At 55.3% G+C, this 27969-nt stretch overlaps 2 protein-coding genes and 1 long non-coding RNA gene across 10 annotated transcripts in view; 2 read left to right on the top strand and 1 right to left on the bottom strand.

The window, feature by feature from the left end:
- ASXL1 (ASXL transcriptional regulator 1) overlaps positions 1–9549 on the top strand; it is a 66457-nt gene extending 56908 nt beyond the window's left edge. For all 7 annotated transcript variants that reach the window (XM_040247560.1, XM_040247559.1, XM_040247563.1 and 4 more), the window contains 5 exons: positions 1121–1284; positions 1406–1502; positions 2896–3001; positions 3288–3918; positions 4705–9549. In XM_040247560.1, coding sequence (XP_040103494.1) covers positions 1121–1284; positions 1406–1502; positions 2896–3001; positions 3288–3918; positions 4705–7599 — 3893 coding nt within the window. In that variant the 3' untranslated portion in view covers positions 7600–9549. The remainder of the gene's footprint in view (positions 1–1120; positions 1285–1405; positions 1503–2895; positions 3002–3287; positions 3919–4704) is intronic.
- Positions 9550–10914: 1365 nt separating this feature from the next.
- On the top strand, positions 10915–16919 carry LOC120868740. Its single transcript, XR_005722303.1, has 2 exons — positions 10915–11672; positions 14604–16919. It is a non-coding gene; the product is annotated as an uncharacterized LOC120868740 (long non-coding RNA).
- NOL4L (nucleolar protein 4 like) overlaps positions 12667–27969 on the bottom strand; it is a 131866-nt gene continuing 116563 nt past the window's right edge. For both annotated transcript variants that reach the window (XM_040247555.1, XM_040247556.1), the window contains 6 exons: positions 24368–24645; positions 21783–21968; positions 21517–21708; positions 21225–21347; positions 20607–20805; positions 12667–17307 (listed from right to left, as the gene is read on the bottom strand). In XM_040247555.1, coding sequence (XP_040103489.1) covers positions 17087–17307; positions 20607–20805; positions 21225–21347; positions 21517–21708; positions 21783–21968; positions 24368–24645 — 1199 coding nt within the window. In that variant the 3' untranslated portion in view covers positions 12667–17086. The remainder of the gene's footprint in view (positions 17308–20606; positions 20806–21224; positions 21348–21516; positions 21709–21782; positions 21969–24367; positions 24646–27969) is intronic.

Below are 27969 nucleotides of genomic sequence, written 5' to 3'. Positions count from 1 at the left end.
ACTTCTTGGGTGGCCCTCTATTTTTTTTTATTTCCTTTGGCTTTCAGCTTGTAGTTTGGTTATTTCACAGAGAGTTTTCTCTGCTAGACTGAGAGGACTCCCTGTGGACGGAGATGGTACCCCAGTGCTTCTTGTATGTCCCTGTAAGAGCCTAGCCTCTGCCTGCCTCGATATGGCTCAGAAAGTGCTCAAGTGAGTGAAAATGGCTTCTGAACTTCTCAGTGGAGCATTCCAGCATTTGTTTTCTTTCTTTGGTAGCATCCTGCCAAGTTTGTTCTCCACATCTGTAGTCTCCATCAGACACTCTTTTTTTATAACCTAGTCAGTATGTGGGGTGGGAGCCATCCATTTGGGGCATGCAAATAAATTCAGTAGCATGCACCGCCTACCCCCAGTGGGGCTCTTAGCAAGGCTAGTATGCCATTTGCTACTTCTGGCTCTATGTCTCAAAGCCCACATGCTGGATTTTTGTAGAAGGGTCCCATGAAACCATTAGGAAGACTAACCTTGGCTTCTGAGGATGAGAATAAGCCATTGCCCCAGTGGCAGCAAGGCTTGCTGTCCTGCAGCTTCCCCAGCTCCTCAGCAGTGCTCCGTTTCAGTCTCACAGGTCTGTATCCCATTGGCCGAGGCCTTTGTGAGAGGCATTGACATTTCAGTGGGCTTTAAGCAACTCTTGCTACCTTTCTGCCTGGAGGTCAGACCTTTCCAGTCCCTTCACAGAAGACTTCTGCAGATTTTTCTGTAGGACACTCACTAGGTTTGCTTTTAGACAACTTCGTAATTTCTCCCATTGACTTTGTGGAGCCTGTTCTCCAGCTTTGGGAGGGAAGTTCAGAGTCTGCCCCTGGCCTGAGTTTCTCTGGAAAGAGTGTCCCTTCAGGCTGTGATACAATCTGCTACAAGAGTCTTGTCTGAGGTGATGCCAGCCCAAGTGTTCTCTTAAGTTCGATGGTAGCCAATAGGTTAGACTAGACTGAACGATTGAGCAGAATGTGTGCAGATAAGTTCTGGGAGGCTTGGGTGCTGCCACCAAAGTTTTCCCTCAGTTGGCATTGGCTTTTTTGCTTTAAGAAGCTGAAAATCTACATTTTGTTTCTTATGGCTTGAAAAATTACAGGTCAAATGAAGCGCAACAGAGGGGAAGAGATAGATTTTGAGACGCCTGGGTCCATTCTTGTCAACACCAACCTCCGGGCCCTGATCAACTCGCGGACCTTCCATGCCCTGCCGTCCCACTTCCAGCAGCAGCTCCTCTTCCTCCTGCCCGAAGTAGACAGACAGGTATAGATGGGAGGCTTCCTCTGTGCGCTCTCTGCACCAGCTTCTGTTCTCTTTCTAAGATTCGTTATTGTTTGTTTTCATTCATGTGCCTTTTTTTTTTTTTTGGCCTCTTTCCTTCTAGGTGGGGACTGATGGCCTGTTACGTCTCAGCAGTAGTGCGCTGAACAATGAGTTTTTCACCCACGCAGCTCAGAGCTGGCGGGAACGCCTGGCTGACGGTGAGTAGACATTCTCATCCCAGTGGCTTGAGAGGTGCCTGCCATGTGTGGTCTCACTTGTCTCCTGGTGTTTAAAATCCAAATGCTTGTTTTTCAATAATCTTTTTTTCACGGAGTATTGAGTATAAAGCAGGCTTTTCTCTAATTGATATGGTGGATATAGTACCCCATGGCTCTGAAGAAGCTACAAGAGTGTTTTAGCTTTCACTGTTTTGTGTGTATATATATTCATCTATGTTGCCTCTTCATCATTAAAACTGTAAACTCCTATTCTTTCCAGTAACCATGGCATTGACCTGCTTTTTAAGTTCCACCAGGTACTCTTGTCCTTTTAGACATTGTCACTTGGAGTGAGTATTAGCTTCTCTGTAATATTTTTTGGCTGCACAGTATGTGGGATCTTAGTTTCCTGACCAAGGATTGAACCCATTTCCCCTGCAGTGGAAACACAGAGTCCTAACCACAGGGCCTCCTGGGAAGTCCTGATTGTTAGCTTCTCTTAATTCAGTTTTGTGGGGAGGCTACGTGGAAACTGTGCTGGGAGGTCCCCAGGACCTCTCTCCCGGCTTGATGATTTGCTTGGAGAACTTAGCCCATAGTTGTTCTCACAGCTGTAATTTACTTCAGGAAAGAATAGAGATCAAAATCAGCAAAGGGAAATGAGGGAAACCAGGCGCACGCTCCCCAGGTCCTTTCCCAGCAAAGTCCCACCGGATGTGCTCAGCTCCCTCAGCAAGGAGTTGTGAACATATAAGTGAAGGGTAGTCTACCAGGAAGCTCGTCCAGAACTTGGTGCCTCGTGTTTTTATTGGGAGGTGATCATGTAGGAAGCCTCTGCTTGGTGCATACCTGAATTTGAGATTCCCCAAAGGAAAGCAGATGCTCACCATTAAACCATCTGGTTTGCATAAACTGTTTAGGCACAGTGAGCCATTCCTGTCAGCTAAGGGGTGGAAACCCTCCTGAAGTCCAATTTCCCAGATGTCAGCCAAGGGCCCACCTTGTCAGCAGGCCTGCCTCAGCCTGCTCTGTTAACTTCTCCCTATGTGTGGAGTAAGAACGCTTCTCATGTTGATTGGTTTTGTTGGTTTTGTTTTGCTTTTCTGATCAGTATGTTGCTTGCTTTCCAAGGACTGATGACCCTAGCGAGGAGTCAGTTTCTGTTATAATAGACGTGTTAGTTCTGTCCTGAGTAAGGGCAGGACGTGAGAGGGCCTGGGAGGGAGCCAGGAGCCAGCATGAAGATAGTGAAGGGTAGGGAATGATTTCCAAGCTCCCCAAAGCCACGTGTTGTTTTGTAAACTCCTGACGTGGTAGAACAGCAGGATTTGGCTTTTCCTGAGGCATATTAATCTCTTTAATATGCTACTCAAAAAGTTTTGTTTCTCTCTAGGTGAATTCACTCATGAGATGCAGGTCAGGATACGACAAGAAATGGAGAAGGAAAAGAAAGTGGAACAATGGAAAGAAAAGTTTTTCGAAGACTACTATGGACAGAAGTAAGGCTCTGGGCGCCATGAGTTGTGTGGCTTCTGCGGATGGTGGGTGGGGGGTGGGCAGAGCAGGTGTTTTCAAAGCTGTGCGTGTTGCTATGTTTCCTGAAAGCTGGAGATTGCAGGGACTCTCATTTGACCTGATGCCATTTGTGAGGAAGCTGACATAGGATTTCACATAGTTACCATGCAGATTGGTTTTGTTCTGAGAATTCTAGTATCTGAGTGTATGTCATACGTAGTAGATGTGCTCTCTCTGCCCTGTAGCTGACGATCTGACTTTGATTTGCAGGTTGGGTTTAACCAAAGAAGAGTCATTGCAGCAGAATGTGGGCCAGGAGGAGGCTGAAATCAAGAGTGACCTGCGTGTCTCAGAATCAACACGACCACAGCGTGGCCCAGCCACCCGGCAGCGAGATGGGCATTTCAAGAAACGCTCTCGGCCAGATCTTCGAACCAGAGCCCGAAGGAATCTGTACAAAAGACAGGAGCCAGAACAAGCAGAGATCGCTAAAGACACACAGTCCGTGGCACTAGACATCCCCCTCCACAAGGACGGGGAGGCTAAGACCGACGCAACAGGGGTGGCCAGCCCCCACCCACCTGGCACGTCCTCCGCAGCATCCAACCCAGAGAGTCCTGAATTCCCAGCGGAAACTGTGGCCTCCCGGCTCCAGCCCAGTCCCAGTGACCCAGCACGTGTCTCCGCGTCTCCAGACAGAATTCCCAGCTTGCTGCAGGAGACCGTGGATCAGGAACCCAAGGATCAGAAGAGGAAATCCTTTGAGCAGGCGACCTCTGCCTCCTTTCCCGAAAAGAAGCCCCGGCTTGAAGATCGTCAGTCCTTTCGTAACACAATTGAAAGTGTTCACCCCGAAAAGCCACAGCCCACCAAAGAGGAGCCCAAAGTCCCGCCCATCCGGGTAGGTGGCTGTGTGATCCTGGCTGCCCTGCGCCTGGGCCTTTGAGAGACAGGAGATTTGTGGGGCTCCTTTATAGGGACAGAAGGCCCTGGGCCCTTGTGCTAATTATGTGAGAGTGTAGAGCTCTCTATAGAGAGCTGTTCTTGAGACTAACGTGAATAGCCCAGGGCTAAGGTTCTTCTCTTCTTCACTTGGTTGTTCACCATTATCTCTACGAGTCAGAACCCTGAGGGGTTTTAAAATCTTTTACTAGGTGGTGGTAGATTCTTTGTGTAGTGACTCGCACTGTCCCACCAGAAATTAAATTTAGGATTAGGGCACTTAACAGCCCTTGAGCAGTGTCTCTTCAGAATGGTGTGATGTCTTGTACAGCTATGAAATGATTTGATTCTCTAGGCCATGACTTTTAAGCTACTAGGGTCCCAGTTTGGAGAAGGCAGTGGCACCCCACTCCAGTACTCTTGCCTGGAAAGTCCCATGGACGGAGGAGCCTGGAAGGCTGCAGTCCATGGGGTTGCTGAGGGTTGGACACAACTGAGAGACTTCACTTTCACTTTCACTTTCATGCATTGGAGAAGGAAATGGCAACCCACTCCAGTGTTCTTGGCCTGGAGAATCCCAGGGACGGGGGAGCCTCACGGGCTGCCGTCTGTGGGGTCACACACAGTCGGACATGACTGAAGTGACTTAGCAGTAGCAGCAGTAGCATCAGGATCCCAGTTTAGCTTAACAGTTTCTAGGTCAGAGCACTCAGTCAATTAAAACTGTTCTGTTCTTCTCTTGCAGATTCAACTTTCACGTATCAAACCACCCTGGGTGGTTAAAGGTCAGCCCACTTACCAGATATGTCCCCGCATCGTCCCCATCACGGAGTCCTCCTGCCGGGGCTGGACTGGTGCCAGGACCCTTGCAGACATTAAAGCCCGTGCTCTGCAGGTCCGAGGGGCGAGAGGCCACCACTGCCATCGAGAGGCGGCCACCACTGCCATTGGAGGTGGGGGTGGCCCGGGTGGAGGTGGCGGCGGGGCCACCGATGAGGGAGGTGGCAGAGGCGGCGGCAGTGGTGATGGTGGTGAGGCCTGTGGCCACCCTGAGCCCCGGGGAGCCCCGAGTGCCCCTGGAGAGCGTGCGTCAGATCTACAGCGAACACAACTACTGCCGCCTTGTCCTTTAAGTGGGGATTATGCCCAGGCTGAAACTGCCGTGTCCAGAGCCAGGAGAGAGGACCTGGCTTCTCTTAGAAAGGGGAAGAGCTGCCCACTGCAGAGGGTCCTAGATGGCCCCAACAGCGGGCTGGAAGATGCCTTCCAACTCCCCGTTGCACCCAGTCGGGACCTGCCATGCCAGGCTTTGCCCCCACTGCCCTCTAGAATCCCAGAACCTGAGAGGTTAGTTGAGCAGCTTGTGTTGCATCCAGAAGGTAGAACTGAACGTGGGTCTGGTACCACTGCCTGGGAAAGGGGTGATGAGGAGCCAGCACCTTCGATCCCCTCAGAGAACAGTCCTGTTCGGGCTCTGGTGAGGCCTGTTGGATTAGAAGAAGGAACTGGCCAGGCTCCAGACAGTGGCAGTAATCCCACCATGAAGGATGCTGTGAACGTGACCCCCAGTTCCATCCCCGAATCATCCTTGGCCAGTTGCCTGCAAGACAGACCATTTGATGATGAATCAGAACTTGATGACTCGGGCCCACCCACAAGGGAAAGTGCTTCTAGACAGGAAAACTTGAAAACTGAGGCTCCTGTCTCCCCTGGTGCTGCTCCTTGGAGGCCTGGCCTGTCAGATGACGAGGCAGCGGGACAATCTGAGCCCGACTCCAGAGAAGAGGTCCCATCCGCTAAGTCCCAGGTCAGAGAGAAGTGGGAAAAAGCGGCCCCCCTCATCCTGGCATCGCCTGTGAGCTTGACAGCAGAGGAGGGTCTGGATCCGCCCGTCTGCTTGGGTTCACCCTGGACAGTGCCCTCTGGTTGTGTTGACAGCAGTGGCAGCGACTGCAAACAGCTGGATGGTGACAAGCCCAGAGTCAATGGAGACTTGGAAGCCCTGAGTCCTCACAGCGAGTCCACAGACACTGCCTCTGACTGTGAGGGCCACCTCTCCGAGGACAGCAGTGAGGCCGAGCCTAGTGCAGCCTTGGGGCTGAAGAGGTCCTTGGTGGCAGAGCAGGGTGAGAAACACAACCGGAACCGCTGTGCCTCGCTCTCCAAGGTGAATGGCGACCTGAGTCTGGTCCCCAGGACAGATGGGATGGTTGCTTCTCAGAGCTGGGTGTCTCGAGTGTGTGCAGTTCCCCCAAAGATTCCGGACTCCCTGCTGCTGGCCAGTCCCGAGTACCAGCCGAGACCTGTGTCCCTGGGCAGGCCCACGTCCTCCGTGGAGGCTGCTAACCCCCTTGTGATGCAGTTGCTGCAGGGCCACTTGCCCCTCAAGAAGGTTCTCCCTCCAGCCCACGGCGGCAGCAAACCCGAACCCCTACGACTCCCACTGACGGCAGAGCAGAGCCCTGGTGGCTCCCTGGGGGTGGGGTCATTGCAGGATCCTGGGGAGAACAGGTGCGAAGTTGGCAAAAGCAGTCCAGAGTCTCTGCTACCTGAGAGCTGTGAAGCAAGTACCGGCTTTGCCCGGCTGGAGGCCAGCCAGGCTTCTGGGGCACCCCTAAAGATGTCCAAGAATGCCCCGAGTTTAGACTCTCTATATCCAGTGACCAATCCAGTGGCTGCCTCTGGGAAAGCAGAAGTGGATTTCAAAGAGCAGTTACCTCCCTTCAGTTTTGAAGATCAGAAGGAAGCCCGTGACCTGTCCCAGTGCAGTATTTCAACTGCTGCCCCAGGTGTGAGTCTGGGAAATCTCACTACCTCGAGAGCCCCTCTTTTCTCATCTCCAAATGCCGTCTCCTCGGGTCCCGATCCGGCAGGTCGGGCCTTGGGGGATCAGAACAGTGCAGGAGGCCAAGGGAAGAAGCTCTTTGGCTCCAAGAACGTGGCTGCAGCCCTTCAGTGCCCCCGGCTGGCGGAGCCGACGCCACTGCCTGCGGATGCCCCTCCCGCTTTTCCCAATAGGAAGTCAGGGCCAGGCAAAACCTCTCTGTCTGGTGGGGTACAGACTGCCAGGGAAGACTGGGTCCCAAAGCCACCACCTGCCTCTGTTGGCAGCATCAAGAGCGAGAAGACTTTTGGTGGAGGGCCTCTCAAGGCGGATGCAGAGAACAGAAAGGCAGTGGGGCCTGGTCCCCGGGAGCTGGTGGATCACTTGCAAGGGATGCCCTTTGTCCTTGATTTGCCCTTCTGGAAATTACCCCGGGAGCCCGGGAAAGGGCTCAGTCAGCCTCTGGAGCCTTCTTCCATCCCCTCCCAACTCAACATCAAGCAGGCATTTTATGGGAAGCTTTCCAAACTCCAGCTAAGTTCCACCAGCTTTAATTATTCCTCCGGCTCCCCCCACTTTCCCAAAGGCCTGGCCGGAAGTGTGGTGCAGCTGAGCCACAAAGCAAACTTTGGTGCAAGCCACAGTGCATCCCTCTCCTTGCAAATGTTCACCGACAGCAGCACAGTGGAAAGCATCTCGCTCCAGTGTGCGTGCAGCCTGAAAGCCATGATCATGTGCCAGGGCTGCGGTGCGTTCTGTCACGATGACTGTATTGGACCCTCAAAGCTCTGTGTATTGTGCCTTGTGGTGAGATAATAAATTATGGCCATGGGAAAAGTTGTATATTTAGTGTGTGTATTTTGATAATGATGGATCTTAAATCTGTATACAGAATATCATTGATAAAACAGACTCTGTCTCTCTAGGCAAGAGTTCTCTTGCTGCTCCCTGAAATCTACAGTGCTAAAGCCCCTTGGCTACTTGGCGGCCCTTTGGGTCTTGCTGGAAGGGTTTCCTGCAGGGCAGCTCGCTGGGCTGCCCGAGGCCGGCCAGCTAGCCCGAGCTCTCGTCACAGAGACAGAGCCTGGTGCGATGTGGGGGAGCCTCCCTGAGACTTGGAGGGTCTTGAAACTGAAGCGAGAAGGTTGTGTTCTCCACCCAGGGGACTAACCTACCTGAACTGAGTAGAAATGTCAGTCTTCCACTGCCCCCTCCGTCTTTCCTGCAGCTGCTCCTCTGGGGAGTTGATGGGGAAGAAGCCAGCACAGGGTTAAAGCAGCTCCCAGCAGTGCCCACCAGGGGGCTTAAGCACCTGCTGACCTCAGGGTCACAGCCAGTCATTTGCCAGTTGATGGAGCCAGTGTGATCTTCGGTTCTGTTGCTGAGGCCAATTTGCCCTGTCTCTGAATAACCCACTGGCCTGCAGGAGCTTTTGGAACCTCGAACAGACCTGCTTGGACAACAGGTCAGGGCTAGGATTGTCTTTCCTCCTTGTAAGTCAGGTGTCCAGACGTTTGGCAGGTGAATTCATCTGCGCAACAGCTTGGGCATCACTTTGGACTCTGTGGGATTGGGCATCTCCAACACACCTGTGTATGTGAAAGTCATTTTACATTTCAAAGCAGTGTGTTTTTCTTATTTTTATATTTTTAACTCTTTATCCTTGGATGTATAAAGTGAACTTTTGGCTTCTGTAAGTATGCTCTATGCACCTCTGATGTTTTACCATATATTTATATGTTGTACACAGTACTGGCCGATTCTGTAAATGGATGTATTGTACAGAACACGAACGACTCTCCCTTATTTCGCGTCTTCAGCATCGTTGCATTAAAGTGGTGTAATTGACTTCTCTCCACCCGTGTCAGAGCCACTGCGTGCTGTGCCGCCCAGCACGAGGGGTGGAGTGATTGACTTAACGACCTGCCAGTTGTCCCGGTGTCTGGTCACCGGTCAGCCGCTGGACCTGCTGCAGCTGCAGAGCCACCGGCAGCCTGGCCACTCGTTGCTGGGCAAACGTGTCTTGCTCCTCGTCTCTTCTCCAGCCTTCACTGGCAGCTCGCTGCCGTGTGTGACAAATCACCACCACCAGTGTTAAGTGCTTCTGGATTCTCGGGTGAGCGCCCTGGGCAGCCCCCAGGTGGGCCTTCCGTTCCCAGCTCCAGGCTCACCACCTGTCTGCAGTAACCCGGGACCACACTCTCCTGGGGCCACAGGGCTCCACTGGACACACCTGTGACAGCAGGTTAAGGAAGAAGCAGCTGTGCCAGCCTCCGGCCTCTCTCTCAACATGTTCCCAGCAAGTAGATGTCTCCAGAGCTGTCTCACCTCCCTGCTTCCTGCCTTATCTTGTACCTCGAGTTGTGAGTTGAGCATTCTCCTGGTTGAACTTAGGTCTCCCTGTGCGAGTGCGTCTGTGTGAGCTGTGAAATTGGTATGACTTCAGCAAGCCTCATTTCATCTGGAAGGTCTTGTCTTTCCCCCACTTTTCCTCCAGTGTGGCATTTGTGTCATCTGCAGCACGAGTGGGAAGTTGGCAAAGACGTCGTGATTTCAGTGCAGTATTGGCCAAGTCCCAGTTGTCAACTTTCAGAGTCTTGTTTACCAAAGACAGGGAGCAGAGGCCCAAGCGTGTGTGAGCCTCTTCTTCCTTCTGCTGTGACCTTTGGGGCCACTCGAGGGGACAGTTGGAAACTGGTCCGCCAGGGAAAGCACTGCTCTTGTATGTCTCTGTGGTCTTGGAAAAATAAACCTGTACAACGTGCACTTGTGGTCTCTGTCGTCTTCTGCGGCCGTCTCGCTGGGCTGGGAGGAAGGTCAGGCTGAGGGGGAGGAAACTGGCTCGCCTCACCTCGGCGTTGGAGCCGACGTCTTTGTGTGCGGAGTTCTTTTGTGACGTGGGTTCCGAAGGTGTGACTTGTCAGTGCCGCGGGTCTTCACACCCTGTGCGTGAGGTGGTGAACACACCCATTATCCACTGTGGCCTGGAAAGCAGAAATCCCATGTCAGCAGTGAGGTTCCTTTCCTCTTGAGAGTCCAGTCGTGAACTATGACATCCCTCCACAGCTCTTCATCCTGACTGCCTCGCTGAACCTGAGGTTGCCTGCGGTTCCTGGGTATCTGTGGGGAGGGTGACAAGCAGCGGTGAGGGTGGGGCTGGCCTGAGATACGGGGTCTGGTGCTGGTTGATGAGCCTGAGTGGATAGAAGACCTTTGACTTTAAAGGTTAACTGAAGTTCGTAGCCATTTGTTTCCTGTGAATCGGAGAAAGTAGACCTCGCGTGTGGACCTCGCGTGTGGGGCAGTAACGAGCTGTGATTCTGTGGTGCTGCTGTCTGATCAAGGTGTGGGTGGAAAAGTCAAGGTCGGGGGCTTTGTGGTGACAGGTGACTGGCGGCGGTGACGTGCTCGTGCCTTCACGTCTCGGAATTTGCTCACTTCTGCAGCTGCTTAGAACGCAGTCAAAGCCTTGCATCTCATCAGGAGGGTGGAATGGTTTCGAGAGGGCCTGGCTGCCTGCCAGTACCATGGAAGGGGCAAGTCACTCGGCCTCTGGTACCTCTCTCGTCTCTGATTTGGGTTACTGGTTGCCGCTTCATAAAACTAGTGTGCGATGCCTAGTGGGTGCTCCAGCCTGTTCACGTGTCCCAGGCCAAGCCCCTGGCTCTGTGAATGCACGGGAGAGCACAGTATAGTTCCGGGTGCCTGTCTGACCCTCACCCCAGAGAGGAGCTATGGAGAGGGGACCCATGTGGCCTGCTGAGTGCTGGGGCAGGCAGAGCGGACATCTCTCTATGGTTGAGTGTGTAGTCCTGGGTTAAGAGATGGGTCCTTGGGAGGAGAGGCTTGCTTAACTCATGGTCCAAAGGACGAGGAAACAGACTTTGAGAATTTGGAAGGAGTGCTGTCTTACTGGCCTGGCACAGGCTCATCTGCTGGCTTCCTGTTCAGTCTGCTCATGTGAAAGTCAGACCCTGCTTGAGAGGGGTGCTTGCATGTACATGTGTTCTTGTGTGTGTGTGTGTGTGTACACTCAGTCCCTTGGGCCTCAGGAACCAAAGCATCTGCCTGCCCTGGGCCCTGAGAGGAGGTGGCCCAGGCTGTATGTGTGGGTGGGTGCCATTTAAATTGATGGAGCAGATAGGCTCTGTGACCCTGGAGGTTAATATTTGAAACCAAACAGTGCCAGTGATCTGTGCGTCCTCAAGTCTTTGCACATCATTTTGAAAGCCTGGAATGAACATCTCTTGAGAACCAGAAGATGTAGATGGAAGTTTTTTGAGGAAAAAAGTGACAGCTGTCGGTGCAGTGGTTCTTAACTTTCTTGGGAACACAGACTCCTTTGAGAGCTGAGTGGGAGCTCTGGACCTTCTTCCCCCAGGAGTGCACGTGTGCGCACGCACGCACGCACAAAGTGCACGCACAAAGTGGTCTGTATTATTTCAGATGGGTTACGAGCACCCTGCACCCTGCCCTGGCAGCTGGAGCTCCTCACTGAAGAATGAAGAACCCCGCTGACTGATACTAAACCTAGTAAGAGCTGGGTTTATACAGAAGAGGGGAGAGATGACTTTGCATCCCCCTGCAAGGGATTCTCCTTCAGTTTCCTGTAACTACTGAGCTTCCTCAATGCATTTAAATTACTTTAAAACTGCGGACAGCCTCCCACCCCCCTGGTCGAGTCCGCTGAGCTTCGCCTGCTCAGTCACTGAGTGGCCTTGAGCTCATTGTTGACGACAGGGGCACCCGTTTGATGTTGCGCTCTCCACGCCATGCCAGTGCTCCAGTGCTCGGGAGCCCCATTTCAAGGAGCCAGACTGGAGCCAGCCCTTCTCTGTCCACAAGCGTCTCGGATCCCAGGGCCCGTACTGCTGTGACTTCACCTGGAGGTAAGTGCTTCCCACTGGGCCAGCGCAGACTGCATGCGTGTGGCCTGCTGTGTTGTCCCAGGAGAGGGTGTGGGATTTGTGGTCCCAGGGTCTAGACTAAAACTGTGGACCCCTCTCCTTTTATCTATTTGATATATTTGGCTACTGCATAGAGTTTCACTTTTTTAAAAAAAGATTCATCATTACAAAAAAAATGTTTTCAGAAAAACTGCCATATAGTGTGTGTGCATACATGCAATAGTAACAGTTGTATTTATGCTTTTAACTCCTGCAGAATTGCTTTTAAACTTGTGACAGTCGGGTTTGGCCCCAGTCAGTTGCTGCAAGTTTTCCTTAAAGTTTAACCTCAATTGTATGTTGGATGAAAAAAAAAAAAGGCTGCACACAAGTCAACGTCTTTGAAAGAAAAAGCAGCTCTTTTGCTTCCTTTAAGATGGGATCCCAGGTTTTGGTCAAATGGAGTGTCAAGTCCTGATGGTTCAGGACCAGGGACAGTGTTTCCTCGGTTTCCCCAGCCTGTGCTTAGCGACTCCGACTGCCGCCTGAGTCTGGTTTCAGCCCATTGAAGAACTGCGCCCTTACAGGGAATGGGAGTGGGAAAGGATGGTTTGCCAGAAAACGGCTGCATCTAAGACCTTGCTTGAGCACTGGCCACATTCAGGTGAGGTGTGCACTTGGCGTGCCCTCTTCTTTACCTGCAAATAGGGCTAGAGCACCTCCCTGGGCAGGTGGCCACGAGACATGAGATTTCAATTTGGTGTGTGCCTGTGCTGAGCACGTGATGAGGACCAGGAAAGGTCCATTTCTTTCCGTTTCTGATGGGTGAGGCGCCAAAAAAAAAGTGACCAGTTCATTTGTTCAGAATCTAGCAAGGATCTTCTGTATGCTCGTTGATTGGCTACTGGTTGAAGGGTTGTTTTGGGGCCAAACAAGCTGGAGGGAACAGAACTGGCCGGCCATGCTCTTGTGGACAGGACACCGTGGAAATAAAGCATTCGGTTTGTTATTCAGTGTTTATTAAGTAGATTCAGTCTTATATATGATATACAGATTCAAAAGAAAAAGGATTCCACATACTTATGAAATCAGTGCATTTAGCAAGTAATACCATGGAGATAACAGCTCGATTAACAGCTCATTGGTCTTTTGTTAAGTGAGGGGAGAGGGAGTTGGCCTGTGCTAGTCATTCCACAAACAAAACAGAATTGAGTTGCATCACATAGAGAAGACACATTCTAAGAATTAAAATATTAAGCCACATTTACTGGAAAAACTCACTATAGAGAACACAAATCATTTTTATAGAGCATTGAGGAGGAAGTCCTCACCTGCTTAGAAGAGCCACATTAAGTTGCATAGGTGCATATCTGTAAAAATATAATTTAGAGGTGAAGCCATTGACGAAGTAATAGAGTCACCTTTAAAAAGTTGGTGCCATCTGCTGTTTGCCTTAAGTGCCATATGCTTACTGTCTGGAGCCCCCTGCCCCTCCCCAGAGGTCATGCCTCATGAACCAGCTGCCTCTAGGGGACCCTGAAGAAATGCTTCTGCCATCTGCATTGGAAAGTCTTAAAACTCATCTCAGGTAGAGAACTTGGCCTCTTCCCAAATATGTCTGAAGGAATTGGCAACCCTCTTGGGTTGTCCCTGAACCTTGGGTGGCTTGATCCTAAAGGTCCTATGAGTTAGCATGGCCTCCCCATTCCCAGGCTGCCGGGAGAGGAGCTCTTTCCGCCCCAGCTCTGCGGCCAAGCCCTGCGCCCCATCTCATGAGTGCACGCGGTTACCCACCCGCTGCCGCCAAGAAGCCTCCCTCCTGAGCCTGCTCTTAAGTGGACCACATGACAGGCACATGGCCATCTGCCGCACAGAGATTTTTCTGAGCTTAGAAAAGTATTTTTCAGCAAATCTGAGTTCCGTGTGGTGTAGGGTTTTTTTGTTTTTGTTTTTAGGTGGAAACATAGGTCAGACGTGAGAGGTTTTTGTCTTGTGGCTTTGCTAAGCAGATGAGCCTAGTGAGGTGCACCTTCCTCCTCGGGAGCGAGTCTTGCAGGACACACAGGGACCGGGGCATCTGTACATGTAAACAGTACACTTTCACTGAGTCCAAAATTAGGAGCAAAAATACAAAGGTTCACATTGGTCTTAGGTAGATACAGGCGAAAAAGGGCTGAGCTGTTTAGCTCAGAAACAACAAAAACAAAGTTTCTAAAGCACCACTAAATTATATAAAAATCAGACCATGGACGGATTGAAACTGGTATTCTGGTGAAATACTTTACTATCTTGTAAAAAGTTTTACAAAAAATTACAAATTAAAAGTATCAACCCTCTGAGTTCAAAGCAGCATTTTGAAAATGAACTGGTAGTTAATCCTGTAACCACCCCTGGAGTGGAAAGTGGCCCTTGGGGATTGGGATGGCTGGGTTCCTCCTGTTTGAAATCCTCTAAAACCTTTCTAACCCCGCTGCCGGTCCCCCTCCCCCTCAACACTGTCCTTGGGTATAAACTGAGTGGCGACGACGAAATGAACTGTAGATGGGTTATACTCTTACTGGTCTACTAAGATGATCCACCACCAAGACCAAATCCCCACTTCTCCTCTGATTCCAACCTCGTGGGATTAGCCCCCTGCGAAGACTCTGGAACTGGTGTACTACTCTAGCATTTCCTTTTAAACTTAGGATCCCAAGTCATCAATCTGTGCCCTGAGGCCCTCCGTAAGAACTGGCTGTGGGCGCTCCCTCGGGGAGATGGCAGCCCCCGGGGTGGGGGAACAGCAGCGAGCGAGGTTCCGCAGAGCCAGCTCTTTGGTGCTCTCCCAAGTCAGGAGGAAAGGGATGGGGTTGACGCTGTGTCTTTTAAAACAAAAACGAAACTGAACAAGTTCCCTGACTGGACTAGCTAATGGAATATCCTATTTCCACACAGTAACTTGCTCCTGATCCTGCCATCACGAGAGCTTCACGTGGAGCTTCACCAGGAAGGAGCCCACCAAGAAGTGGGGTCATCGTGACGGGACCCACTGTCCTGGAGGGGCTCTGGAAGCCCCAGTGGACCCTGACCACTAGCGCTCATTTCCTCCCTGACACACACTGAACCTCCACTGTTTACAGCGGTGCTCAGGCTGCTGAAGGTGGTCAGTTAGGACAAGCTTGACTCAAAACCACGGCTTCACACTGTAGCCTATACCGATCTTCACATCGAATCCCTTGTGTCGGGGGTGGCGGGAGCCCCTTCCCCAATCTTTCTCACTCCTGTCTCTCAAGAGAAGTGAACCATTCTTGCCTGGCCCGGGTACTGCCTCCGGGAGGAGAAACGACATGTTAAGCAGTTGATATCAAGAATTCTAAGTAAGGCGGCGATTGTCTCTGCCAGTTTTCAACATTAAGATTTTCACAAATTGCCTGGGGTAACATTTTGCAAAAGATCTACTGATTTGTTGTATCGTTCACACACAAAAATAAATATTTACATAAATGCAAACGTCCGGGAGTAGTACTGAGCAGGTGGGGGCTGGACGTGTGGACGCTGGGGCGTGGGGGTGGCCTCGGGCACCGGAGCTTGTGCTGTGCTGAGGGCGGCAGGTCTCGGTGTCCTGACCGGAGCCTGGGGACTGGTCAGGTGGAAGGCAGAGGTGGTGTGGCCAGGTGGGGTGCTGGAGGCCACTTGAGAGAGAAAAGGCCACCCTCAATCTCCAGGGGCTGGAAGCAAGCGGGCGGGGGCAGGACCCCCCTGCCCTTCCGACTTTCTGGAATCCGGGGCCCACAGCTCAAGTCCTGGATCTGAAGAGGGGGAGGCGTCCTCACTGGAACCCTCTCCCTACCCCTCCTGAGGGCGGTCTGCCACAGTGCCGGCAGGCAGCTGGCTGCAGAAAAGCTGGTTTGGGAGGGGGTGACTGCTTTGGGGTCGAGTGGCTCTCGACCCTAGGGTCCCCTTGGCCCGGGCTCCCCTGGGACCTCTTTGCTCTGAGGGAGGAAAGGCAACAGAGGGCTTCTGCCATCTGGGCAGGGGTGGGCAGCAGAGAGCTGCTGTCATGGCTACGGAGTGTTGCACGGAGAGGCCCTGAGGGCCTTGTGAGGTCTGGGCAAATCCCTGGTTTTAGCAGCACTGGTAGGTATTGCACTGAGCAAGAGGAAGTGCCTATTGGGGAGGAAGGAAACCAGGCCAGCCTTTTGTTTGCCCTTTCTCACACTCCAGGGATTATGGGTTTCTTCTAGGACTGGCCCCTTCAGAAGGGCTGGTCCTTGGAGAACCCCAGTGGCTTCTCCATTTCTCTGGTGGTCCCTTTTACTCCAACCACGGGAGCATGGGGGAGGGAGCTGCAGTCCGCCTGGTAGCTCACAGCTGCCTTTTCTGACAGCTAGGGTCCCTGAAGAAACAGGGGTCCCTTCAAGGCTGCAAGTGTCCGAGGGGCCAGAGCCTGTGCAGAGAAGTGTGCAGACCTGGCCCCTGGGGCAGGCTGAGGGCAAGGGCCCTGCTGACCAGCTGCCATCTCCCAGCTCTCTGTCCCGTCAAGCGCCGAGGCCAGGGGACAGCGCGCAGTGACTCTCTTGGGCCAAGGTCCTCCCAGGGCTCCAGCTCCTGGCCTCCCCCTCTGGACTTAGCTCCCGGGCAGACACCCTTGTGGGGGAGGTGGGAGACAGCCGTTCAGAACAGGCTCGGGGCACACCCTGGAAAAGCCCACGCTGGAGTGTGAGGTAGAATACGGGTGACCGTGTGCCTGGAGCGTCTGTGGGGGTGGGGGGGAGGGGAGCCATTTTTTTCTGTCTTTGCTCTGCAGTGGGTGTGGGTGAGGCCCTCCTGCTTGGCGGTGCCGGGCACTCAGAGCTGACCAGCCCGGTGCCCCCGCCGCCCCGCCCTGCCGGCCCCCAGCCCGTGCCAGTGTAGTGATATGGAACGTTAGGTCACAGGGACACAGCCTTCTGATCAGACACACACAGACTGGCAATCTGTACAAACACAAAAGAATCCATTTTCAGAAAAATAAATTACTAAGGGGAGAGGAAGAAAGGGTCCACTTTGTTTTTCTCAATAAATATGCGATTCTGCTCACCTAAGACTTGAAAGGTAATTATCTGGGGGTGGGGGGGGTCTAACATCAGGGCCCACGAAGATGATTCTACACAGAGCTGTGGCCCCAGCGCCTCGTTGGGGAGGAGGAGCCCAGCCCTTCCGAAGCTGCCCCGTTGGCCTCTTCCAAGCAGGTCAGAGCACCCGTGTGGTGAGATTCCAAAAAAAAAAAAAGTGTCCTTGTGCCCAGAGTCTCAGGCGCTTGGAGTGTGGCTTAGAAACAGCTCTTTTGGATCCACCTCTTTCAAAAAACAAAAGGTACCAAACTGGTGAGGCAGGAAGCCGGTCCAGGGCTGGGAGAGCCTCCTTCTCTAGGGTAGTGCACTCCACCAGCCGCAGGGTCAGTTCTGCTGCAAAATGAGGTTTTCCAGTTCATCTGCCGAGCGCAGCAGGAAGGCGGCGGACTCTCGGTAGCCGGCGATAAGCTGCCGCACGGCGCTGATCTCGGTGGGGCTGAGCTGGGCGGTGGGCATGGTCCGGCTGGTGCTGTTGCTGGAGGGGGTGGGCGTGGGCGTGGTGGAGGTGGTAGAGGCCCCGCCTTTCATGCTGAGGTCCGTGGGCCCTGCAGAGAGGAGAGCCAGGGTGAGGGGCATCCTTTCCTCTCTTTGGGGGACCCGAGACCCTCATCTGTCTCCATGGTTGTGCCCCTAGTGCTTCGAAAGGGTGGGCGTGTGAGGGTCGAAAGGTAAGATGGGACCCAGAGGTACCCTCCAGAGAAATCATCTCCCCTTTGCTTGTGAACAGTGGAGGCCAAGAGGGAGCCTGCAATCTAACTGAAACATACAGGGGAGGTATGCAGGTTGGGGGCGGGTGGGAGTGCCTCTCCATCTTTCCCAAATACCTCTACGGGGTGGGCTGTGGGTTTGGGGTCAGAAACCAGGACCGGCGGCCTGTTTGGCCACTCTAGGCAACTCCTAACTGCCCTGAGCCCCCGGCTCTCAGCTGCAGCACCAAGAGGCTGTTGTGGGGCTGAGCCACGCTGGTGAACCCCTCAGCGAGGCTGGGGCTGCTCAGCCTATGGAAGGGCCACTGGGAAAGGGCTTCCAGGAAACACAAAAACGCCTGAAATTTGAAGAGCATTCTTTCCAGGCATTCAGCAAGAAGAAAGCCAAAGAAGAGGGTCTGGAGCTCAGTGCAGGAGTTGGAGCTTCCCTGGGAGGCCTTTTCCCACCCAGCTAGGTCCCTGTGCTGAGGTGCACATGGGTGTTTGAGGCTGTTCTCCCTGATGAGCCAGCTCCTCACTACCCCATTGGTTCTGACAGCTGGTTTCGCTCATCATTGCATCTACAGTGGCAGGTTTTTTTTTTTTTTGCTGCTTTCCTTCCAGGAAGAAGCACCGTCCGACAGCCCTCTTGTGAGATCTCAGTTCATGACCAAAGACTAAATCCATGCCATGGCAAGGAGAGCCTGGAATCCTAACCGGTAGACCACCAGGGAGCTCCCTACAGTGCCAGTTTTCATGTTGCTATAGAGATGGATAAGGTTGGCACTGGAGACACACACTGGAAGTAACATCTTGGGAGGAATTTTGGAAACAACTATCAGTAGTGGGAACCTGCTTCGGCCCCCAAATGGGGAAGGAAGTTGGGAGTCTAGGATGGGATGCTTTGTCACATGGGGCTATTTCCTCTCTAACCAGAGAATAGGGATGCCAAGTAGGAGGTCCTAGGAACTGGCTTGCTAAGGAACATCCCTGGAATTGAGGGTCAAGGGAAGTCTATTAAAGCGCAGGAAGAAGGACTGGAGGTGTGACCTGCTGAGAAGAGCAGCCAAGCAGGTGGCTGCCGCCTACAGTGGTGGCTGCCGGGACAGGCTGGAAGCAGGCAGGGACTGCACTGGGTCCTGGCTGTGGCAGGATTAGGTGCCCTCAGGACACTGCCTGGGGATGGCAGTGGAAGGCCAGAGGTGCCTGCCACATCGGTGTGAGCTGGCCTTGGGCTTCCTCTCTTTCCTCCCTCCACCCCCAAGCATGGTCCTGTTTACTCCTGGGCTCAGAGCAGTCCTTCTGTCTTTACCCGGGGGCTCTGGTTACTCAGGGTGTTGCTAGAGGGCAACTTGCCCAGCACCCCAGAGAAGACAGGCGAGCCCAAGGCTTATCTGGGCTGATCTGGGTTCCCTGATCCACTCATGAGCTAAGTGAGGGGCTCTAACCCACTGACAGGACTACCCAACCAAGACGCCAGACTGACTGACCCCACATTAAGGGCTGTCGCTGGGAGGGCAGTGGAACTGGGGCTCGTGTGGTCTTCTTCCAAGTGCTGGACCCAAACAGGATGTGGCTGCCCCGGGCAGGAGGTCAGCGAGCAGAACTTGGCTTCTGTGACCTCACTGCCCACGCCTAAGGAACCAGGGGAGACTGAGCTAGTGGCCTGCCTTGAAGCCTCTCTGGCAAGAGTGAACAAACAGGTAGAGAGGTGGAGAGCCCTGGCAGCTGTGCCTTGAGACGGGCCCTGCTGTGTGGCACCAGGTGGGGGCTTACCACCATTGCCTGCTGCCTGGGAAGGGCTCTCCCCAGGCATGACAGGGGACTCTAACTTTCCTGCCGCCGCTCCTTCTCCAGACCCACTCTAACCAGGTCCCCATGCAGCAGGGCTGTCGGATGGTGCTTCTTCCTGGAAGGAAAGCAGCCCGCCTGGGACAGCCCTCCCCACCCTGCCTGCAGCCAGCCACTCTGGCCTCAGCCTTAGGGATTAGGGCCAGGCAGCCTCTTATTTTAGGTTAAGAGGCATTAGGAAGGATGAGAAGTTAAGCCCAGGCAGGAATCCTTCAGGGACCCTCACATATTTCCCAGTGGTGGGGAGCAAGGGGAGTGGCGGGTGCCTGAGCTCTCTGCCATGGGAAGGGCCCCGCAAGGGGTCTCCCTCCTGCGGCCAAGGACAAGGGCTTGAGAGGAAATCTCAGGCACATTTGGCCAAGAGCTAGAACCAGAGTTCCCTGGCCTGCAGGTGGCACCTTCCTCTAACCTACTCCTCAAGCAGCAGCTTGCTGTCACCATCGGCTCTTCCTCACCTCTGAATGCCCCCAAAGCACGCTGCTTCGGCCTCCTGGCCTCCACGTTAAAATCACACAAGGCTGGACAGCACAACTCACAGCCTCCTTTGCTTAGAGCCTATCTGTGGCTCCCACCACACACAGAACAAAACCCAAATGCCTGACCCAGGAAGCCCCAGGATCGCCCCCAGCCTGCTCTCCATGGGGACACTGTTCTTCCCCAGTTGCTCCCACCCCCCAGGCCTCTGTATGAAAGGGCCCTAGGCCCCTACTCAGGGCAGCACCTGGCTCCATGGGGAGGTTTGTATCTTTGGGGGGCTGTTTCTCTCCAACACTGATCTGTGTCCCATCTGCATCAGTCATCTGGGAAGAGTTACAGAGAGCACCTGGGGGTGGAGAGGGGACAGATGGCAACCCACTCCCTGCCCCCAGATGACATAGATGGGGCCCCACCGTGCTCCCTTGAACCTTCATCTCACACCTGAGGTCGTGACCTGTGGCCTGGCGGGGGAGGTGACCTGCCTGGGGCTGAATCCTGGCTCTGCCATCAATGTTGGGAGACCTGGGCACAAGACCTGGTCATTTTCAGTAAGATGAGTGCCAGGTAAAGCGCTGGGACTCTACTTGCAGTGGCGGGCGGGGGCAGGGAACCAGGGAGAGGCCCAGCAAGCCTCCTGGGAGGTGAGAAAAGAGTGGTAGGTAGTGGTTTATTTTAACCTTGCCTTCCCCTCTGAGGACAGCTAAGATGACAAGATGGGGAGGGTCCCTGTAACACAGGAGTCACTTTCCCGGCAGCCTCTGTCCCCACCCTCCCCCCCGCCCCCACCAGGCTGCTGGTCAGGGGGCGCAGAACCTGGTGTCCACACTCACCATTACTGTGATTTCCTGTTTGGAGGGAGGCAGGAGGCTGCAGGTTGCTGCCCAAGGCCCCGTAACCACGGTAACTGTAGTTGAGGCCACCATTGACGTACACGGGGTCCTGGGAGTAGGAGGCTGGCAGTGAGTAGGTGGAGTGGGTGATGGCTGTGGAGTCCCGGGAGTGCTGCTTGTCCAGGGCTATGGGTTCGTCCTGCGGGGCAGGAGGGAGGTGCTGGGGAACCTCAGAGGCTGCCAGCCCTGACCAAGGTTCCTGGACGGTGGATAGATGGTGGCCCCAGATATGCTGGGACTCAGTGTGGGGACCTGCAGAGCTCTCCCTCTCTCCCTGGCTGCCTTGCCCAGGGCCTCCCCCAGACCCCCATCTCTCGTCTATGTTCCAGGCAGATTTGATCTGTTCCTGCCTGGCTGAAGACCATCTCGGGTCTCGAGACGATGTCCAGAGGCCTTTCCGGAGTCTGCAAGGCCTTTGTGTCTGGACTCCTCTGCCTCCCCGCCCGCCCTAGCACCTCCCCTGTCTGAGGACGCCCTCCCTACTCCCTCTGCACCCGGGGCCCTGGGACCTGCGGGGCGGCCGAGGACGCCCCCCAGCAGCTGGCAGCAAGCAGGCACCTGAGAGGTCTGGTAGATCTCCAGGCGCATCCTTTTGGCTGCTTTTCTCGTCTCGCTCTCGCAGGCAGCTGCCAGGATGTTTTCTGCCATGGCCGAGGTCAGGTGGGGAGGTGTGGGTCTGGTCTGCAAACAGAAATGGGGATAGAGCCAGAGTTGGGGTGCAGAGACCCCTGGCAAAGAGGTGGGCGGGGCAGGGCTGGAGTTTGAGCTCCTCTGTGAACCAGAGGCCACAGTGTCTGCTTCCAGAGGTACTGGAGGGGGGTTGGTGGGGTGGGGGATGCTGGGGGCTCACCATCTCCATGCCATTCTTCTTCATGCGCCGGCAGGACTTGAGGTACGTGCGGATGCGCTTGCGGGCCCGTTCCTGGAACTCAGGGAACTGCCGGCTGCACGACTCGATGATGGCCTGGATCTTCTCCTTGGGCTGCTTGGAGATGGGCACCATGCGATCCAGGTTCTCATCCACGAAGAGACGCACGAACATCTGCGGAGGACACGGGTGGTGGGCAGGGCTGGCCCGCTGCGCCCCTGCCCCGGCCACCCCAGGCGAGCACTCACGTTGAAGGCCTTGAGGCGCTCCGGGTCCATGCCCTCCGAGTCGTTCATCTTGTCATTGTCCTCGTGGTCATCGTGGTCATCATCGTCGTCATCTGCCGTGGGGGCCCGGCCCACGGTCAGGTCCTCGGGGCAGCCACTGACCTCTGTTTTGATGGAGTCGTAGCTCCCCGAGCTATAAGGAGGGGACTGAAGAGGCCGGGGCAGGGGGTCAGGTCACGATGAACGTGGGGACTGGCGTGTTCGGGCACACCCAGCTGCCCCGTGAGCCACGCTCTGAGGTCCTGAGCAAGTCACTTTCCTTCCTGCTCCCTTTACCTCTTAAGTGGGGACAGCGACACGGCCGCCCCTCTCAGGGTGGCTATAGGAAGGACCCCCACAACTGATGCCCTGGAGAAGCTCACTGGAGGGGGTCGCAGCACCCACACCATGATCTGCCTCCTCGTGCAAGGGAAAGGCAGACACAGAAAGGGTTCCCGCCACCAGCCAGCTTCTTCTGCTTGTGCCAAGATCCATTCTGGCTTCAGGGTTTTCCTCCCTCGTCCCCAAGGGGCTGCAACCCCGAGCTGACAACCGAGCTGTCACAAAAGTAGCGAATGTGCTGTCTGTCGGGGATGGGGAACAGATGGGCTGGGAGAGAACCAGCCAAGGAGACGGCCATCAGGCAGAGCATCCCCGCAGTTCCCGGGCTGGGCTTCTCCCGTCTGCCGCCACCCCCGGAAGTCACCAGGAGCCTGATGCAGAGCCCGTGTGTAGAAAGAGGAGGGGGAACCAGGCCCAGCCCACGGGGCAACCACCCTGTCCTGCAGCAGGAGCAGAGACAGGACCCCTCCTCTGCCCTCCAGAATAAGGAGCCCCTCCCTAGCTCTCCTGGGAATACACTTCCCCACTCTCCTCCCTGCTTTTTCCCTCTTTTTCATCCTTTACAGCTCAGTTCCCATCCTGTCTCCTGCCCCCTGCCACACATGCTCTGGTAAGGCAGAGAACACTGTCATTTGACTTTTAGAAAGTTTGTGGCTTTGGCGAGTCCTGACCGGCAGTGTCCTGGAAACACAGGGAGGTCCTGAAATGGGATCCTCTGCCCTCACAGAGGATAGCTTCTAGTAGGTGGCCAGCCGCAGGAAATAGATCAGACCCTGCCAGATGGCTATACTGTGGCCCAGGTGGTACCCAGCTCTTACTGATGAACAAAAGGATAAAGACAGACACTGACTGCTGCCCTGTCCGGCAGTAGCTGCCACCACCAGCCTCCATGTGACCACACCCAGCAGGGTCAGCCCTCCCAGGGTCCCTGGCCTTGTGCAAATCTCTCAATCACACCTAGTGCCCACCACACCCAGTCTCTGAAGGGCCAGGGACAGCCAGGTCCTCTGGCCTCCTGCCAGGCTGTGTCAGACTCACACAGGAGGGTCAAAGGGGCCATGGGTCAGTCACATTCCCAGGCGCTCCTTGACGGATCCTCAGCCAGGGTGAGAGGAGACAGACCGTAGGAGATACTCACGCTCCCATCTCACGTCCGTGGTCCACACAAGTGGCCTGACGCCACAGCGGCCACCTCACGTGTGCCAGCTCTCTGCCTGCTGTACAGAGGCTGTGCCTGCCACTGGGACCCAGTCAAAGGGGAGGACGGGGACTTCCCTGGTGGTCTAGTGGTTAGGACTCCATGCTTCCAATGCGGGGGGCACAGGTTCAATCTCTGGTCGGGGAACTAAGATCCTACATGCCACAGGGCTTGGCCAAAAAATAAATTGGAAAAATGAAAGTGGAGGGGGAGGACGACGCTCCATGGCCTGGACTCAGGTACACTGACCGTATGACGACTGTATAGAGACTCTTGTATAGAAACATCCCACGAGAGATACCACTGCAGGCCAGCACTGGTACCCACCCTACACCCCCTGCAGAAGAGGAAACAGGCCCCAGAAGGAGAAGGAACCCGAACAGGGGCCTCGGCTGGAGCCCAGGAGAGTAGGGGTCTGAGAAAGCACCTCTGGCCCTCCAGCCCTGGCAGGAGAAAATGCCCTCTCCCTGGGGTAGCTCCTGCACCCAAGGCCACGCTGCAGATCTTAGTGGTCTGGAGATGACCTGCAGAAGTAACAGGAGAAGGTGGGGGAGGCCAAATGGGGGGCATCTATCTGCCCACCTCAGACTGGTCTAGTGGATTTTATACCTCCATGTCCGAGGCCACCAAGGCCTCAATCTGCACCATCTGTAAAATGGGGACAAGCGTGCAGACCAGTCAGCAGATGGGAAGCCTGGGACCTCTGCTGAGCGAAGCCCACCTGCTGCAGCTCTTCACAGCGGACCCTGTTCTGGAGGCAGAGGGGCCGGGCCACACATCCCTCCCCACCTCCACTAGGGCCCAGGCCACCAACCTCACTTCACAGATGGGGACGCAGGCGGAGAAGTGAGGGGCCTGCTCCCGCTTCAGGGCCTCCCCAGGCAAACGATGGCACAGTGGCCACAGCTACCACCCTGCCTCCGCTGGTGGTGGCCACATGCGATTTCACGCCAGCCTCGCCCAACCCTGCCGTGTATGCAGGAGTGGCCCAAGCTCACAACTGTGGGGAGCCCGCAGCCCCACACACCTCGGGGGTGGTCTTCACCCCGTACTTGACGCGGCTCCGCAGTCCATCGGCGCTGCAGCCATCGGAGGGGTAGGAGGGCGTGCCCAGAGTGGAGCCCTGTGGGAGCTTGTCACACAGGTTGATGGGCTGATCCTCGGCGCTGGTGGTGAAGTCCATGGGGGCCACGGCGCCGTTGCCGTTCATCTCGGGGAAGGCTGGGTCTCCCTGCGTGCTGCTGGAGGTCGACGGGTTCAGGGTGGAGGAGCCATTACCGCTGCCGCTCTCAGAGGAGGAGTCATCTGGAACGAGAGGCCTGGGTGTGAGGCCCCACCCCAGCACTCACCAGCCCCCGAGACACCCCCAAGTATGTGGCAGGGCAATTCAGGGAAGTGATACTTGCCCCGTGTAGTCCTCACAGGCATCCCTGGGCAGGAGAGCGTTGCTGTCCCTGCTAGAGTCTCCAAGCCTTACCCCAGCCCCGAGCTGGGGGGCAGGGTCCCGCTGCCAGAAACCGGGGCCACCAGGAGCAGAGCAGCCAGGGAGTGTGCAGGGTGTGGTGGCCTCCTGCCGTCCACCCGCACAAATGCCACATTCAGCTTCGAGGGCCTGGGATGAGCGGCTGCAGCCTCCAGTCTAACCCACCCAGCACTGGCCCAGAGGTCGTCTGACACCCCTGGAGGTTGCACGGGGCTGCCCCGTGCAACCCTTTTCCTCTGGCTCACCACTGCCTCACCCCTTCACACCCTCTTCCCTACAGGACCCCTCCCCACCGCAGACCCTGGAATTTCTCCACCCCCTGACTTAAAGGATGGCTCCACTGTGACACCCCTGCTCCCAGCAAGCAGGCCTGGGCCCAACCCTGGCCAGCCTGTGTAAACACAGACCTGCCTCTCCGCATGGCCACACGACACTGGACACCCAGAGCCAGGGCTGCAGGGGCTCTGTCCACAGCACCTCAGCGGGCCATCCCGCCTTTCCTGTGGCGACAGCCCTACAAAGCCCTGTGGAGGGCGCCCCCTGCTGCAGAGAGCGCAGCATTGCCCGGGAATCCAAGACAACAAACTTAACTCTGGGGCTAGACCTTTCCGATGAATTTCAGGCTTCTTTCCCCGACCCTGCCCCCTGCCTCCTGCTTGGTCAGCTGAGAAGGCAGAGGCCCAAGCTACAGTCTAGCTCCCGGGGTTACTGTCAGGTGAGTACCGCGTGGTTCCTGGTGGCGCCCAGGTGCCCAAGCGGCTCTGTACCTGTCACCAGGGTGGGAGGGGGAGGGGCGGCCGCAGGGAGCCCTGACCGCATCCCAGGACACCCCTTCCCCCCCACCTCCGCCAGGGTCGCGCACGACCCCACCCCCACCCCTCCCAGCCAGCAGATTATGAAGATTTAGTCCTTGGTGCTGGGCACTGGGCACGCGCACCTCCCGAGCGTCCCCATGGCGACCGAGCGGCTCTAGCGCGCCAACCAATCACTGGCCAGCCGGTTGCCCAGGGGCGGGGCCAGGCTGCCCATCAAGCAGCCAAGGCCCAGGGCAGAGGGGGATGGGAAGGCCTCCGTTCAGCGGCACCCCTCCCGCTCAGCGGCACCCCTCCCCCTCAGCTGCCGCAGGTCCCCCGGGCCAGGCTGCCCCTCCTTCTCCTCCTCTTCCTCTGGGCAGTCACTGCTTCTGCAGGGCCGCTCCAGGCTCTACTCAGAGCCGCCGCACAGATTCCTCCTCCTTGCTCAGCTACATCCCCGAGTCCCCAGGCCAGCCGCCCCGCTACCTCTGGAAGCTCACCGCCCATCCCCTCCTCCTCAATCACACATGGGTCTGGTTTTCTTCAGACAGTGTCTCCAGTGACCAATCTAGACATTTGTGGGATAAACAAACTCGCCAGCAGTATTTATTGAGCACCTACTGCATGCTGGCCCGGTCCCAAGCTGAGAAGCAAAGTAGTGACTATGACCAAGAGGCCAGTCCTCCTAAGGGCACAAGATGCTCACTGCTGAAACACCCGGGAAGTGAATGGGCTGCCAAACTGCCAAGCCACACCCACCCCCACCTTCCATCTAGTCTTCTTGGCTGAGGTCCCTCTTCAGCACTCCAGCTTCCCTTGGTCACACCCTTGCACCTGTCTCCACCCTTCCCTTTCCCAGCACCAGCCCAATTATCACTCCCCTAGTCCCCACCTTCCTGTTGCCCACAGCCTGCCCAAGGAGAGTTTGCACTCTTGCTTGTATGTTCTTGGTCCTAACCTCTGCAGCCTCCCCCAGCCCAGGTCCCACTGTACTGGCCACTGCTGAACCTCACAGCTCCAGGCCTCTGTTAATCTGCCTGCCTTATTGTGTCCAGCTCAGTAAATGTGAGTCCACCCTTACTGGCTGGCCCAACGCTGCCTTCTCAGAGCAGGCCTCCTCCCTCCGCGGTCCCTGGGAAGGAGGTACTCACAGACCCAACCCCAGCCTGTGCCCATCCCTCCGAGGGATATGTCATGCCTCCTCAACCAGCTCAGGTGCAGGCCTGAGAGCTGCCCACCTCCCCATCAGGGCTCGGCCTAGCTGCCAGAGAAGACCCAACACCTGGGATTTCGGGAGTCTCTGCCAGGGCCCAGGAGATGGAGGGCAAGGATCACGTCCATCCTGGCTGACCGTCTGAGCACCCCTGAGCTCTGGCCAGTGCCTATTCTTAGCCCACCTGGCAGGCATGACTTCACACCCTGCAACACTCCATAACCAGCCACTTGCTTGACCTCAGAGGGCCTTGTCTTCCTCCTCTGGAAGGAGGGGATGCTTGGAGGTCAGTGGGTACCACACCAGGCACAAAGAGAGCCAATGTCACAATGCTCAGCTTGGGCATCAGGCCCAAGGCCTCCTGACACATCACAGTGGTCATGGGCCCAAGAGGTGGCACCCCAACCTCCTATCTCCCAACCAGATTGTCTCCAGGGAGGAAGGACCCTCTTGCCCTGTGCCTCTCCAGGCATGAGCATGAAGGAGGCTTGGATGCTACGAGGATGCACGTGTGTGCATGTGTATCTGTGAGTGTGTGTTTTCCCGGCCCTCCAGCTCAGGAGCCCAGGGTGCTGGCCTAGACTCTTGAGCTCCCGACTCCCTTACCCCAGGGCTGTGCACCTCACCTGCCCACCCAGGGAGTCACAGGCAGTGGCTGCAGTGGTGGCACAGCCCCTCCTCCGAGGTAGATGCCACCCCAGTCTGGCAGGGAGATGGCTGGGCAGATGAGACCCACGACGCCAGGAGTCCGGACCTTGTGTGGCTATGTATTCCAAGTTTTTAGAATAAAACTGGAAAGGCACCCATGTGTAAATATCCAGGTTTTTAAATATTGGTGACTGACTCACATTGTTTACATTTTGAAGAAACTTGCTGGACAAACAGACAAACCAAACGTGGCCTATCTATGCAATGAGATATTCGGTCATAAAAAGGAATGAAATTCTGATACATGCTACGACATGGATGAACTCTGGAAATGTTAGCATTAAGTGAAATGAGTCAGAAACAGCCGGACAGATACTGAAAGAGGACACATGCGCAATATCAATATCGAGAATCATCACATCCACAGAGAATGAGAATATCTGAGGGGTCTCCAGGGGCTGGGTTTGGGTGGAATCCAGAGTTACTGCTTA

This window comes from Oryx dammah, unplaced genomic scaffold (genome assembly GCF_014754425.2).
Source record: "Oryx dammah isolate SB20612 unplaced genomic scaffold, SCBI_Odam_1.1 HiC_scaffold_10, whole genome shotgun sequence".
NCBI lineage: Eukaryota > Metazoa > Chordata > Mammalia > Artiodactyla > Bovidae > Oryx > Oryx dammah.
Note: the sequence above shows the minus strand (reverse complement) of the source record. Positions and strands in the feature narration are given on the sequence as shown.